General features: G+C 51.7%; 1 protein-coding gene across 2 annotated transcripts in view; it reads right to left on the reverse strand.

The window, feature by feature from the left end:
* The window catches only part of TRIO (trio Rho guanine nucleotide exchange factor), a 4,621,980-nt gene that overhangs the window by 2,122,246 nt on the left and 2,485,449 nt on the right, over positions 1 to 14,285 (reverse strand). For both annotated transcript variants that reach the window (XM_085606120.1, XM_085606121.1), the window contains exon 27: positions 8,851 to 8,940. In XM_085606120.1, the coding sequence (XP_085462246.1) occupies positions 8,851 to 8,940 (90 nt within the window). The remainder of the gene's footprint in view (positions 1 to 8,850; positions 8,941 to 14,285) is intronic.

Consider the following 14,285-nt stretch of genomic DNA (forward strand, 5'->3'; position numbering starts at 1 on the left):
GTCACGGGCTCCGGAAGGCTTCAAGGAAGGCCAGCTTCTGGAGGGCGACTGTCCCACGTTGGCTGAGGGTCGCTGCGGTGTTAGTGTCCCGATTGGATCCACTAAGCCTTGGCAACCGCAACCCACGCAAAATAAACAAAGCAGCTGCTGGTGCAGACCCACGAGGTCTGAGGGTGCTCTCCTTTGCAGGGAGCGTAGAGCAGGCCTGGAGCAACCAGGGGAACTCTTAGAAGCAAAGATTGTCCTCCGCCAGGGCCCACAAGTCGAGGGACAAGGGACCGCGGAAGGCAGCAAAATGGAGTGCGTAAAAGGGCTCCCACGGGCCACCGGAGCGGGCCAGGGAGCTGAGGGTCGGCACAAATGCTGCTGGATGGTTGGCTCAGAAATGGGCCAAAGCACAACTTCCCCACTGGTCGGGGTCGTGTGCTGGACAAGAAGTGGCCGGTGTCTCGGGGTATGCGGGGATCTCGACACCCACGTGGTCCAGGGTGCTCAGACTTGCTGGGCACACTCACAGGACGCTGGGATGCACTGGAGACCCACCTCGAGGTTGCTGGAAGGCGTCGAAGGTCGTGAGAGCCACGAAGTTCCAACCGGGTATCTTGTAGTCTTTTAGGTGCCTGCCAAGCAGGGGGATAACTCCTTTATCCCAAGGGAGATTTCTTCAGTCAGCTGGGCAGCAGCTCGTCGAAGGTCAGTTCTGTGAAGTCCTGTACGAATCTAAAGCTCTAGGGCAAAGTTATTCCCATATATCCCCAAGATTAGGGGATGGTCCAAAATAGAGCCTACCAATCAGAGTAGAGGCGGGAAAGGGTGGCTACACCCACTCCCCTTTGTGTGTTTCCCGCCTGGGCGAGGGGCAGGATGCCCCTGAACCGGTTCCAGGCGGTGTATGCAGAATTGGGGCTCTGCAGCTGCCTACGTGCAACTCTGAATGGACTTTTGGTGCACCCACCCTGTTCCAATCCACATATCCTGTCTGGGGAGGTGCTGGCACCTCCCTGCCACAGGAGCCCTATTGTCCAGATGGCGAGGCTGGGGTTTTCCCCAGCAACAGCCAGCCAGAGTCGTGTAGGTGGCGAACAGTAGCCATTTTGTGGTACATGTGCACTTTTAAATTGGTTTCCAAAATCTACCGCTTTTCCCATATCACCCTCCTAGCAAGGGGGAATCGTGCCCCCATGCCCATGGCTGGACTGGGGGTATGATTCCTTCATGTTTGACACCAAACACGATATGGTTCTGTGTAGCCAGTCCCAAGTTACAGCGATGACGCAATAACTTATAATGCGGTAAGAGTATATGGTATGGCTACACTACAAACAACCCAGTAACGGTGTTACGAAGGTTGCAGAGAGGTCCTACTCACGTAGGGGTCCCCCCTCACACATACCTCAGCACCCAGCCCTGTAGGATTACCAGGGCCTGCCATAGGGGTGACCTATGAGAGTATATGTGTTGTAATGGTATGGGACATAGGGTACCTACATCCCGGTAAGGGGTGCTAGCACCACCTTACCCAGGCTACAGTAGTGGCCTGGTGGTGTCAGTTTGGGTGGCTGTCCCAGGGTGGCACAATAAGTGCTGCAGCCCTGGTAGGCCTACTGGGGGACCCATGCCCTGGGTACCTAGGGTACCATCTACAAGGGACTGGAAGGGCGTGCCCAGCATCCAATTATGTTTGTACCTAGAGTACTCACAACAGTTTTAGGGAGAAAGCAGATAGGCTGGGGTCCTGGATAGCAGGATCCCAGCCAGACTAGTCAAAAACCACTTAAATACCCGGCAAAAAGTTGGGGGCAACCATTAGTCAGATTCCACTCTCCTACAATGTGCCTAATATTAGTGATGGTTTTTCAATTAATCCACACCAAGATTATCTGGTAAAACAATGCAGGCTTGAATCCCAACCGCTGCACACCAATGTGAGAAGCTGGCTTGGTACATGGTGCACACTTATGTAAGTGGGCACCCTGCACCAATCCAAACGACCCTTAGGGTGATTTTAGTGGTCTTTGACAGCCTTAGAAAGCTCTCTAAGTGGTAGTTGTGGAGAGCAGCCTTCCGGCTTAGTCCAGAAGGAGTGTAAAGCAGCTTGTTTTACCAGAGCATAATCTTATTGGTATAGATTAAGTGAAAAAGAACCACACAATGTATTTATAAAAATATGCATTTATTATAAGACACTCACTAACAAATACAGATATCTCCTAGCTGGAGACACAATGAACAAGTTACTTACCTTCGGTAACGATGTATCTGTAAGAAACATTAGTTAGTTAGATTCCTCACCTTAGAATATCCCCAGGCGTCAGACTGGATCCGGAAGATTTTTGTAGCAATACCCCTTGCGCGTCGCTAGGCGTCGTCTGCGGCTCAGCGTCCGTCGTTGGCGTCGTGCGCCGGAATGACATCGTCGGAGTACTTAGACGCCGCCCTCGCGCGCTGACGTCAGTTCTTGTACATAGCTTTCCGCGCCAGGAACGCAGAGCCATGCAAGAGACCGACACTGGTGCCAAAAAATCTAGGGCCCTGAAAAGGATAGCCTTAACCCTAGATGTCAGTTCGCAGAACGGGGAGGATGGGTGGGTCGGTGAGGAATCTAACTAACTAATGTTTCTTACAGATACATCGTTACCGAAGGTAAGTAACTTGTTCATCTGAAAGAAACACGTTAGTTAGATTACTCACCTTAGAATAGATACCCTAGCAATACCAACCCCGGTGGTGGGTCTGCGAACCAAGATCACACCAGAAAGTCCTGGAGGACAGAACGGCCAAAGAAGCCATCCCTCCGGACTTGGCTGTCTAGGCAATAATGCCTGGCAAAAGTGTGCAGCGAAGCCCACGTCGCCGCCTGACAGATGTCCTGCAAAGGGACTCCCCGTCCCAAAGCAGTAGTAGACGCTGTGGCCCGAGTAGAATGGGCTCGCAGCCCAACAGGAGGGTCCTTTTTTGCCAAGGAATAACAGGTTTTTATACACAAAACGACCCACCGGGAGATGGTCCGTTTGTGCACAGCTTTCCCCTTCTTAGCACCCACGTAGCCAACGAAAAGCTGGTCGTCCACCCGGAACTGTTTTGTGCGGTCCAAATAAAAGGAGAGCGCATGTTTTGGGTCCAGACGGTGGAGCCGCTCTTCCTCTTTGGAAGGATGCGGAGGTGGAAAGAAGGTGGGCAAGGTGACAGATTGCCCAAGATGAAAGGGTGTCACAACTTTTGGTAGAAAGGAAGGACAAGGCCGAAGGACAACCTTGTCCGGATGAACAGATAGAAAAGGAGGCTTGGACGATAGAGCCTGGAGTTCACTCACCAGTCTAGCCGAGGTGATGGCTACCAGGAAAGCAGTCTTAAGAGTCAGAAGACGAAGAGGACAATTGTGAAGAGGCTCAAAGGGAGCACACATCAGAAATGTTAAGACAAGATTCAAGTCCCACTGAGGCATTACGAAAGGGACAGGAGGGAACGTGTGAGTAATGCCTTTAAGAAAGCGTGAAACTACAGGGGACTTGAAAAGAGCAGGCTGATCAGGAAGCCGTAAGAAGGCAGAGATGGCAGCAAGATAACCTTTCAAGGTGCCCAAGGCAGAGCCCTGCTGGGCCAAAGAAAGAAGAAATAGGAGAACCTCAGAAAGAGGGGCGGAAAGGGGATCCACAGCCTTTGCTGTGCACCATGCCACAAATTTGTTCCACCTGCAGGCGTATACCGATTTAGTGGAGGGACGCCTGGCTGCCAGAATGACATCACAGACTTCAGGAGGCAAGTCAAATGGAATCAACTGTCACTGCTCAATATCCACGCATGGAGGTGGAGGCTGGACAGGTACGGGTGGAGGACCGTCCCCTGCAGCTCCTGAAGAGGCAGTAGGATCAGGGGATCCATGCTCATACTGAGTAGCTCGGGATACAAAACTCTTCGAGCCCAGTCGAGGGCCACAAGAATGACTTGAGCCCGGTCGCGCCTGATCTTCTTCAGCACCCTGGGTAGAAGTGGTATAGGCGGAAAAGCGTACAACAGACCGCAACTCCACTTGCGGCGAAAAGCAACGCCGAGCGAGTGCCACCTTGGAAATTCCGTTCTCTTCGGTGGCAAATAGATCTAACCAAGGCTCTCTCCACTGTTGAAAGAGATCTTGCGCCACTTCCGAGTGAAGACGCCATTCGTGATCCATCATGCACCTGCGGCTGAGTTTGTCCGCCCTGGCGATCAAAGAACCTGCCAGGCGTTGAACCATCAAGAAAATGCCTTGACGTTCCAGCCATGTCCAGAGGAATAGAGCCTCTTGACACAGAGTACAAGACCCCACCCCGCCCTGTTTGTTGCAGTACCATATGGCGGTGGTGTTGTCTGTGAACACCTGCACAACCTTCCCCTTGACAGAGGGAAGGAATGCCTTCAGTGCAAGAAGGATCGCCCGAAGCTCCAGAAGGTTGATATGGAGCTGGGTCTCCACCGGAGACCAGAGGCCTCTGATCTCTGCCTCTCCCATGTGGCCGCCCCATCCCAGGAGGGACGCATGCATCACCAGTGTGTGCTCCGGTTGGGGAAGGGAGAGGGATCTGACGCTGACCCAATGCTGGTTCGTGAGCCACCACTGCAATTGTCATGCAGTGCCCTCCGAGATCTGGACGTAGTCAGACAGGTTACCCTGATGCTGTGCCCACTAGAACTTTAGGTCCCACTGCAGAGCCCGCATATGCCATCTGGCATGGTTGATGAGCAGGATGCAGGAGGCCATGAAGCCCAGCAGCCTCAAGGTCGTCCTGACCGAAACCCGGGACAAGGGCTGAAAGATCGGAATCATAGCCCGAATGTCCTGGACTCTTTGTTTGGGAGGATAGACCCGAAACTGCGCCGTGTCCAGAACCGCTCTGATGAAGAGGAGCTTCTGAGAGGGAATCAGGTGCGACTTTGGCACGTTGATGGAGAACCCCAGAAAATGCAGGAGGTCGGCCGTAGTCTGGAGGTGGGAGACGACTGTTTGGGGCGATCCCGCCTTCAACAACCAGGCGTCGAGATAGGGGAAGACCAATACCCCTGATCTGCGCAGATGAGCTGTGACCACCGTCATCACTTTGGTGAACACCCGAGGGGCGCTTGTAAGGCCAAAGGGGAGCACGGTAAACTGAAAATGCTCCTGCCCTACCATGAATTGCAGGTAACGCCGGTGGGCCGGCAGGACGGGGATTTGAAAATAAGCGTCCTGCAGATCTAACGCTACCAACCAGTCTTGCGGGTTGAGGGCAGACAAGACCTGAGCAAGTGTGAGCATCATGAACTTCTCCTTTCAGAGGAAGTGATTGACATTCCGAAGGTCCAAGATAGGACGCAGGCCTTTGTCCTTCTTTGGAACCAACAAGTAGTGGGAGTAACAACCACGACCTACTTCTGGCATCGGAATGCGCTCTATGGCCCCCTTGGCCAAGAGGGCTGTAACTTCCTGCTGGAGAAGTGCCAAGTGATCCCCCGACTTGCAGTGGTACTGAGGTGGCATGGCTGGAGGGGTGGTCTCGAAGAGGAGGGAGTAGCCCCTTTGGACAAGCTGCAGAACCCACCTGTCCGATGTGATGGTGTGCCAGTGGTGGAGGTGATGGCGAATCCTGCCACCCACTGGCATCTGGTGGGCCTGAAACACTGCACAGACCTGTGCTTTTGAAACAAACGTGCTTGGGCGCCCCTTCCTTGGCCACGAAAGGAGCGAAAAGCTGAAGCGGAAGGAGTGCGTGTAACCGAAAGGCCTAAGGACTTGGCCGTAGCCCGTGAGTCCTTAACACTTTCCAACGCGCAATCTGCTTTATCACCGAACAGGTGAGTGCCATCAAAGGGCATGTCCGTCAACGTGTTCTGGACATCCCCAGAAAAGCCAGTCGTCGTCAGCCAGGCGTGACGGCGTAGCTCCACTTTCGTTCAAATCGCCCTGCCCAGCAAGTCAGCAGTGTCAAGACCACAACGGATGGTGAACTTGGCTGCGTCTCTCCCCTCAGCAATAGCTTGAGAGAGTATCGTCCGAGCCTCCACCGGACACTGAGGCAGCACTTGCGCAACCGTATTCCACACAGAATGGGAATAATGGCCCAAGAGACATGCGGTGTTCACAGACCGCAGGCCTGAACTGGCGGAAGAAAGAATTTCTTCCCAAACTGCTCCAGTTTCTTGGATTCCCTGTCCAGAGGTGCGGAAGGGAATGCGCTCGGGGATGCAGAGGCTTGGACACGTTCTTGTCCACAGGAACCCCTGTGTTGGGCCTGGACTAGGTGCCCAAAACAACGTCTTAGAGTGCATTGTTAAAGGGCAGCAGCGGCTCCATAGAAGCAGAAGATGGCCGAAGCACCTCTGTCAGGAGGTTAGTCCTTACGGCCACAGTAGGGAGCTCGAAGTGGAGAGCCTCGGCTGCCCTACGCAACACCATAGAATATGAACCACCCTCCTCTGTAGCCACAGTAGAAGGAGACAGTGCGCCAGCTTCCGGAGTATAATCCTGGTCACCTGCATCCCCCGGATCCTCATCCCAGTCCGGGTCTAACTCGCATTGAGCTGCAAGAGAATCCTCAGACCCCTCCCCGTCCTCCACTGCCTGCTGAACAGGTGGAACATATGGACGTCGGTGGATATAGGGATAGATATTCCCAAACAGCATCGGAATTGGCATCGGTAGCCACCCTTCCGGCACCGGCTCCACGTCGGGGAGGAAACCCGGGGACGGCGTCGGCCGGGGCTGCGGCCGGCGTCGATGCCGGTGGAGGTCGTACAGGGCCAACCGGCATGGACGGGGATCCAGGCCTGGATCCACGGGGGTCCCTCAGCATCGAGCCCGGCGTCATCGACGACGTCAGGCCGGAGCCGGTGACGTCGAAGAACGAGGACCCCCAGCCGGGGCCCGTGGGCCCGAAGGCCCACGGGCGGAGCCGGACGGTCTGAAGACACGCACCATGGCTGACAGGAACTCCTGCAGCTGGGCCAGAGTCACCGATGGACCCGGAAAGGGAGGGTAGGCCATCAGCAACTGTGTAGGCTCCGACGAAACAGCAGGGGCGGCGCCACCTGCACCCTTAGCCGCGTTGCGCGACCGGCTAGGGGAAGGCGAAGAGCGACGCCGCTTCTTCACCTTCTTGTGCTTCGCCTTCCTGACACTTAGTGCGAAGACTTCGAATGATGGTGATGGCTCCGCGGCCGGTCCCTCGACCTCCCCGCGGGACCAGGACCTTGAACGGCACGGAGCTGACTCTCGGGCCTGCAGCCACTTTCGGGACCGCTCCCGCAAAGTTTTCGGAGCCATGGCCTGGCAGTGGGGGCACGACCCGGAGTTGTGGTCGCGCCCCAGACGGTAAAGACACTCGCGGTGCGGATACATCACTGACATCGTGCGGGGACAGGCCGCGCAGGACTTAAACAGGGCATCCCTATGCACCTGTAGAGTGATATATACTTGAAAACAGAGACAAAAAGTCCCAAAAACTCAGTCAAAAAATGACTGGGGGCACCACTCTTGCCGGATCTGCGCTTACTGGCGTGGAAAAACAAAGAACGGACGTCAGCGCGCGTGGGAGCGTCTAAGTAGCTCCAGCGACGTCATCTCGGCGACTACAACGCCAGCGACATACGCGGAGCCGTACGACGATGCCTACCGACGCGCAGGGGTACTGCGGACGAAAAACTTTCCGGATCCAGTCCAACACCTGAGGATATCTAAGGTAAGGAATCTGTCACTAACATGTCTCTTTCAGGTTGTGCCCTTCAAGCAGACTGAGTGGCAGTGGCAAGTGCTCCCACCCGGCCCCTATACACTAAACCCTGTCTGGGAGGTGGTCACACCTCCCTGTGACAGGATACCTATTGTTCTGCCTTTCCCTGCTTGAGCTTGGCTCAGCAGCAGGAGGGCAGAATTGTGTCTCTGGTCGGCAGCAGCCATGTTGTGCTGTCCGGGTCTAGAAGAATGGTACCAGGAGCACTGAGAGCCTCCCGGAGAACCTTTACAATGCATGGAATCCTACCCCCCGCACCGTTTACGGGTATGATTCCAACATGTTTGATACCAAACATGACAGGGTTCGTTACAGCCAGTTTCGAGATTATCATCGCATAATGAAGCTCTGCCCCTCTATATGTTATATGGCTGCCTCACAAACCGGGAGAATGGACTCTGTAGGTTGTAAGGGTGTCCTGCTCATGTAGAGGCACCCTCATACTTAGAATGGAGCACTCAGCCTCCAGGCTTGAAAGGCCTGCTCCAGGGGTGAATTATAGGTTTTAAATGCAGTGACCTTAGATATAGGGAAAGCTATATATAAGTGGTGCTAGCACCAGCTTACAGAGGCTGCAATGGCAGGCTTGTAGGTACAGTTTGAGTGGTCCCTCCTGGGTGGCATAATGCATGCTTCAGCCCATTCGGGACCCATGGTGTAACTATGCCCTGGGTACCTCAGTACCATATACTAGGGACTGATAAGGGTACACCAGTGTCCAATCTGGGATGTGCCTGGGTACTTACCATACAAATTTAGGGGAGAAAGCACAGAGACTGGGGTCCTGATTAGCGGGATCCTAGTCAGAAACCACATAGCACCAGGCACAAAGTGGAGGTAACCATATTAGCAGATCCTACTTTCCTACAGTGAGAAATCTGCGGTTAGAATTATGCAGCAGAAACAGGATTGTGACAAATCAGTAAGTAGGTGGTATTTGCTGTGATGTTTTTTCTTGTGCAAACAAAACAGGATACAGTACAATAAACAAAAATAAACAGCAATAGGTAAATATCAACAGAACAAATCATAGCAGCTAATATGGAGAGAGAAAAAATGGCAAACAAAGATTAAGGCCATATTATTTTGTATGAACAGGAATACCTACATCAAAGTAAGGTCCAGCCTGCTCCAGTATGAGTTGGGTTGAATCTGGCTTATTTTTGCAATAGGTAACATACATTTGAAACTTGTCCGCCTGTAAAACATAGAAACATTCATTAGCTTGTTCCCACAATGAGCAACGTTTTGCACAAAGTAAAACAGCTGCTTTTTGGCATGGTATCAGCTGCCAGGGCAGCACAACTTATCAAATATTAAAGTTAAAAGGCAGAAGAAACTAAATTATTGTACTTTACGCATCTGCACATGAAATTCTGATCACTGTATCCCCGACAATAAATTAAGTTCAAAAGTGAACTGGAATATGGAGCAATCAGCTCTGGTTTACAAAACCACACTGAGGCAGAAGGAATCCCAAAACAGCAGTAGTTAGACAAACTTTTTGCTTCCACCTCTATTTTGACAGATTTATACTTAACTAGTAAAACTGTTAGCAATAATCAAAGCACATATGGGGGGGGGGGGGTTAACTTTAACATTTTGATGGAAGGTAAGGATTAAGAGTCTAACACAACAAGTGACTGGCCAACCATATACATAGGATAGTACCAAGATCTTATTAAGCAGAATAAAACTACTTTATGGTTAAAACGGAGTTTATAGTAAACAGTATGTGAAGCTAAGCACAGTTCTATAATAATTTAGCTGTAGGGACCAGCAGTATATACAATGTCAGTGAAAGAGAATAGTCAAAAGTGGCAAGCAGAAACACAGATTGGGTTTGTACTATTATCATACAATCACCCTATTGAACTGTAATGGCCAGAGTTGCCGACTTTAAAACCGGGGAACCAGGTTCGTGTCCCGGCATCAGCTCAACATCCTGTGAAGCTGGGCAAATCACTTAACCTCAAATACCAAAAAACTAATAATAAAAATAAAAAAAGAATCTGACCTTGTGTAATGTAACTGGTACTCATGTAATGCCTTTGGGCCGAGTTTGTGCTGGCAAAAACATCTCCCTGTCAACTGGTAAATTTCCCAGTGACTTGAAAACATCCCCACTGAACCAATACTGAAGATGAGGGATTTGACCAGGTCCAAACCTGCAGTCTCCATGTCAACTTCTAATAGATTCTTTAAATGCCAACTCATCGAAGAGGCAGCTTTCTCCCAGATCTTAACCTTCCTCAAATAAAACAGACTACTATCTCAATCAATCAATCAATCAATCAATCAATCAATCAGGTGTTTATAAAGCGTGCTACTCACCCGTGAGGGTCGCAAGGTGCTGGGGGGGGGGGGGCATCTCCGGCTCAGTCAAAAAGCCAAGTTTTGAGGTCCTTCTTGAACGTGTGCAGGGTCAGGGAGCGGCTGATGTTCACCGGGAGCTCGTTCCGGGTCTTGGCAGCGATGTAGGAGAAGGATCTCCCGCCTGCTCTGTTTCTGGGGATGCGGGGGACCGCTGCCAGGGCAAGGTCGGCGAAGCGGAGGTTCCTCTTGGGTATGTGGAAGGAGACTCTCTCGTTGAGGTACTTGGGTCTGATGTTGTTGAGAGATTTATAGTCGTGGGTGAGGAGTTTGAAAGTGACCCTCTTCTCGACGGGGAACCAGTGGAGGTTCGTAGGTGTTGGGCCATGTGTTCGTGGTGTGGTGTCCCGGGGACGAGTCTGGCTGCGGCGTTCTGGATGGTTTGGAGTTTGTGTAGAAGAGTTCTGTTGATTCCGGTATATAGGGCGTTGCCGTAGTCCAGTCTGCTGGTTATGAGCTCGTGGGTGACGGTCCTTCTGCAGCAGGGGGGGTGATCCATTTGAAGGTCTTGCGGAGGATGCCAGGCAGTTGAAACTGGTGGATGCGACAGCGTTGATCTGGCGGTTCATGGAGAGAGAGGAGTCGAGGATGATACCGAGGTTTCGTGTGTGGTCTGTAGGGGTGGGTGGATTCCCTAGGGCGGAGGGCCACCAGGCGTTGTCCCAGGCGGAGGTGCAGGGTCCGGGGATGAGGACCTCGGTTTTCTCGGAGTTGAGCTTCAAGCATCTGTCTTTCATCCAGGCTGCGACATCCTTCATTCCTTCATGGAAGCAGAGCCTGGTGTCTTCGGGGTTCTTCGTGAGTGAGAGGATGAGCTGGGTGTCATCGGCGTATGAGACTATGCTGAGCCCATGCTGTCTGACGATGGTGGCGAGGGGGGCCATGTAGATGTTCAAAAGCGTAGGGCTGAGCGATGATCCTTGGGGTACTCTGTAGTTGAGATCGGTGGGCTCAGAGAGGAAGGGAGGGAGTCTGATACTCTGGGTTCTGCCGGAGAGAAAGGATTGGATCCAGTCGAGGGCGGCTCCTTGTATCCCTGTGTCGTGAAGTCTAGCTGCGAGCGTGCAATGTGAAATGGTGTCGAAGGCTGCGGAGAGGTCTAGGAGGATGAGGGCCGCAGTGTGTCCCTGGTCTGACAGAACCAGTGGAGTGGCGTAATAACGTATGCCAACTACACAGGCCAGTTATTTCAAGCAGGGCTTGAGGATGTGATGTGGGTTTTCCCCTTAGTATTGTTTTCTAACTATTTAGTGGGAAATGGAGCAATTTTACAATACATTTTGCTTTAGAAATTACTTAAACAAAGTTAAGGTTTAAATTACTGCCTTGTCATTGTTTCTGCATTTTTACCCCTCTATGACATGTACAAGATGCAAAACCGCCTTGAGAGTAATGCATTCACATTCTAATCTCAAATTCACAACATAGCTAAACTGAGTGATTTAGGCATAATCAACTCACCACCATGTGTCTTCTTTAAATTTTCTGCCAAAATTATGATCATTCACATGCAAACAAAAGCACATCGCATCATAAAAACAAAAACAGAGTGAAGGTCCAATCAGAGCCCAAACAGTCCAATATTGTCCACCTTCACTGGCCCCTTGTCTTCTTTCTTCGCTGCTGCGCAGCCAAGATAAGTGCTTAATTACATTCTCTGTTATATGGTTGTTTATTTTAGTGTATTTTGATGCAATTTTGTTCTGCTTATTATCAATGGCCTCACATATCTTGTGTAACGCTGCCGCTTTGTGAGGTGTGTTGCCTCGTTGGCATTTTTTTCTTTGAATGCAGGATTTTATTGTTGGTTTTTTAATTGCCATTGTGTCTTGAATCCAGCGGCTTTGTTGTTTTTTTCCCCTTAATAGGCAGCTTCAGGATGAAAGAGCGATATCCGCTCTTAAGCGTCCCGTCCTGGTGCACATTTGACTTCCCTTCACTAGAGGTCGCTGGAGGCAGGACGTAAGCATGCCGTGTTCGTTTGAAATTCCTCTCAGAGGAGTTTCACTCAGCGTTCTGTGTCTGCTCCCTTTGCCGGCCTGAGGGAGACGCCCGGACGGGACCGTAGCGATCGAGCCTTATTAAAATAATAATAGATTCAGGCCGATCATATTCTCTGACGCTCTGCAGCTCTGGGGGGAAAATAGTAAGCTGCATTGTCAGTATTAACCATCCCTACGCCCTTTGGTTCTGTACTGTCGGTCCTAGTAGCCTAAAGGGACACACACCCATGCTGGCCTCCTTTGAAATTATTTCAGCACCAGGCAAGTGTCCTAAGACCCACTCAGAATCTTGCGAAATCCCTCGATCCATCGCATATTAATATTTACGGACAGTAAAGTTGTCACCTTTGAGGAGGGCTACACAGACTTCTATAATTCATCCTTCCCTCTCTAGTCCACTAGGACCCTATGGCTGACCTCCCTTGGGATGATGATTTTTATGACGCAGTTGATGGCTCGATCTCTCGGGCAGTAGAGGAGGCTATGACCCCCTTGGAAAAAAGACTCTTCCGTCAAATTGCCCAGGCTTTTGCTAATTTGACTCCACTGCCCACGAACCCCCTTCCCCCTCAAGTACCTTGGGAACTGCCCCTACACTAGCGGATTCTGTGGACCCCACCCTGCAAGAGGTAATCGTGAGGCAGGGGTGGATTTAAACGCCTTTGACAGGCCCCGTCAAGCTTTCCTTGCTATTCAGCCCGCCTTACCGGTAGGAGATAGAGGCTTACCTCATAACATCCCCCCCCCCCCCCCCCCCCCAAGGGTTCAGGGGATCCAGACAACGAGCCTGGGCCTTCCAAACCAGGCCCTTCCTCTCTGTCCTCTCACACCTCCCAAGACATTTCAGATATGCTAGACCCTAGAGACATAATATAGCCCGGTCTAATGAATGGGCCCCGGCTGACAAGGTCGCATGTTATGTGGTAGGACGCATTCGCAGGCCACTAGAAAAGGAAGCCCGTAACTGCCTCCATGCCAAGTGTCCTCCTCCCTCTCTAGAGGGAAAGGTGGCCCTCACCCCTGAGATTGACCCCAGTATGGCCACCTGTCTACAAACATTTATGAAAGACCCTAAAAGTGATTGATCTTGGCGTGCATGCCTGGACAAACTCCTGGGTGCCCTGGGCCCCCTCACCAAGATCCTCAACATGGCTGAGGAAGCAAAAATAACGGGTGCCCTCATCTCCCCAGAGACCCTTTCGGGGTGGGCACAAAGAGCTATTATTTTTTTGGGCAATGCAAATTGTGCCCTGTCAACAGAGCGTCACCGCTCTCTCCTTTATAAAGGTGGACCCTAAATTGGGGGACTTTGCAGATTCTGAAGCAGGGGCAGTTGCGCAGTGAGGGCTCTTGGATGAGCCATTTGTGAAGGAAGAAGGGAAATTTACAAATACCTTCACCTCCCTAGACAAGGCACAGGCGACCCTCGGGTTTTCTGCGGGGCCGGGACGAGGTATGGGCCACTCGACTTGCCGTGCTTCCAACCAATACCCTCAGAAAGGGCAAGGCCCCATGCAGTACCAGAACCAATCCAGGTTCGGAAACTTCTACTCCACAAGGGGGGAGTCATGGTAAAGGCAGAGGCTACTTAAAAGTAAGGGGGCGGCTGGCAAGTTTTTCCGGGTTTGGACTTCCATCACGTGGTATGCGTGGGTTCTTCAAACTATTCAAGGATTCCACATAGTTTTTCGGTGAACCCTTCCAACGAGTCCATCCTCGCCCCATCCAATTCTCCCAACAGGATGCTGCTATGATGGACCAAGAAGTTGCATCCCTTCTCTCCAAGGGTGCTATTTTTGCGTCCTTCACCCACCCTCGAGGGATCATCAACAATATTTTTCTGGTCGACAAGACCGATGGAGGTCAGAGACCGGTGATAAACCTAAGCGAGTTCAACGAGTGGGTGGTCTACCACCACTTCAAAATGGAGGAGATTCATCTCCTCAGGGATGTGCTGAGACGGCTGGATTGGATGGTCCGATTGAACTTCAAGGATGCCTACCTAGTCGTTCCAGTTTTTGGACCTGACCGCCGGTTCCTTCAGTTCGCTTGGAAACATCAGACGTATGAGTTTGCTCCCCTTCCCTTTGGTCTTTCCTCGGCTCCGTGGTGTTTCAATAAGGTGCTCAAGCCAGTGGTGGAATATCTCAGGGCCCGAGGTATACGA

This window comes from Triturus cristatus, chromosome 5_1 (genome assembly GCF_964204655.1).
Source record: "Triturus cristatus chromosome 5_1, aTriCri1.1, whole genome shotgun sequence".
Classification (NCBI taxonomy): domain Eukaryota; kingdom Metazoa; phylum Chordata; class Amphibia; order Caudata; family Salamandridae; genus Triturus; species Triturus cristatus.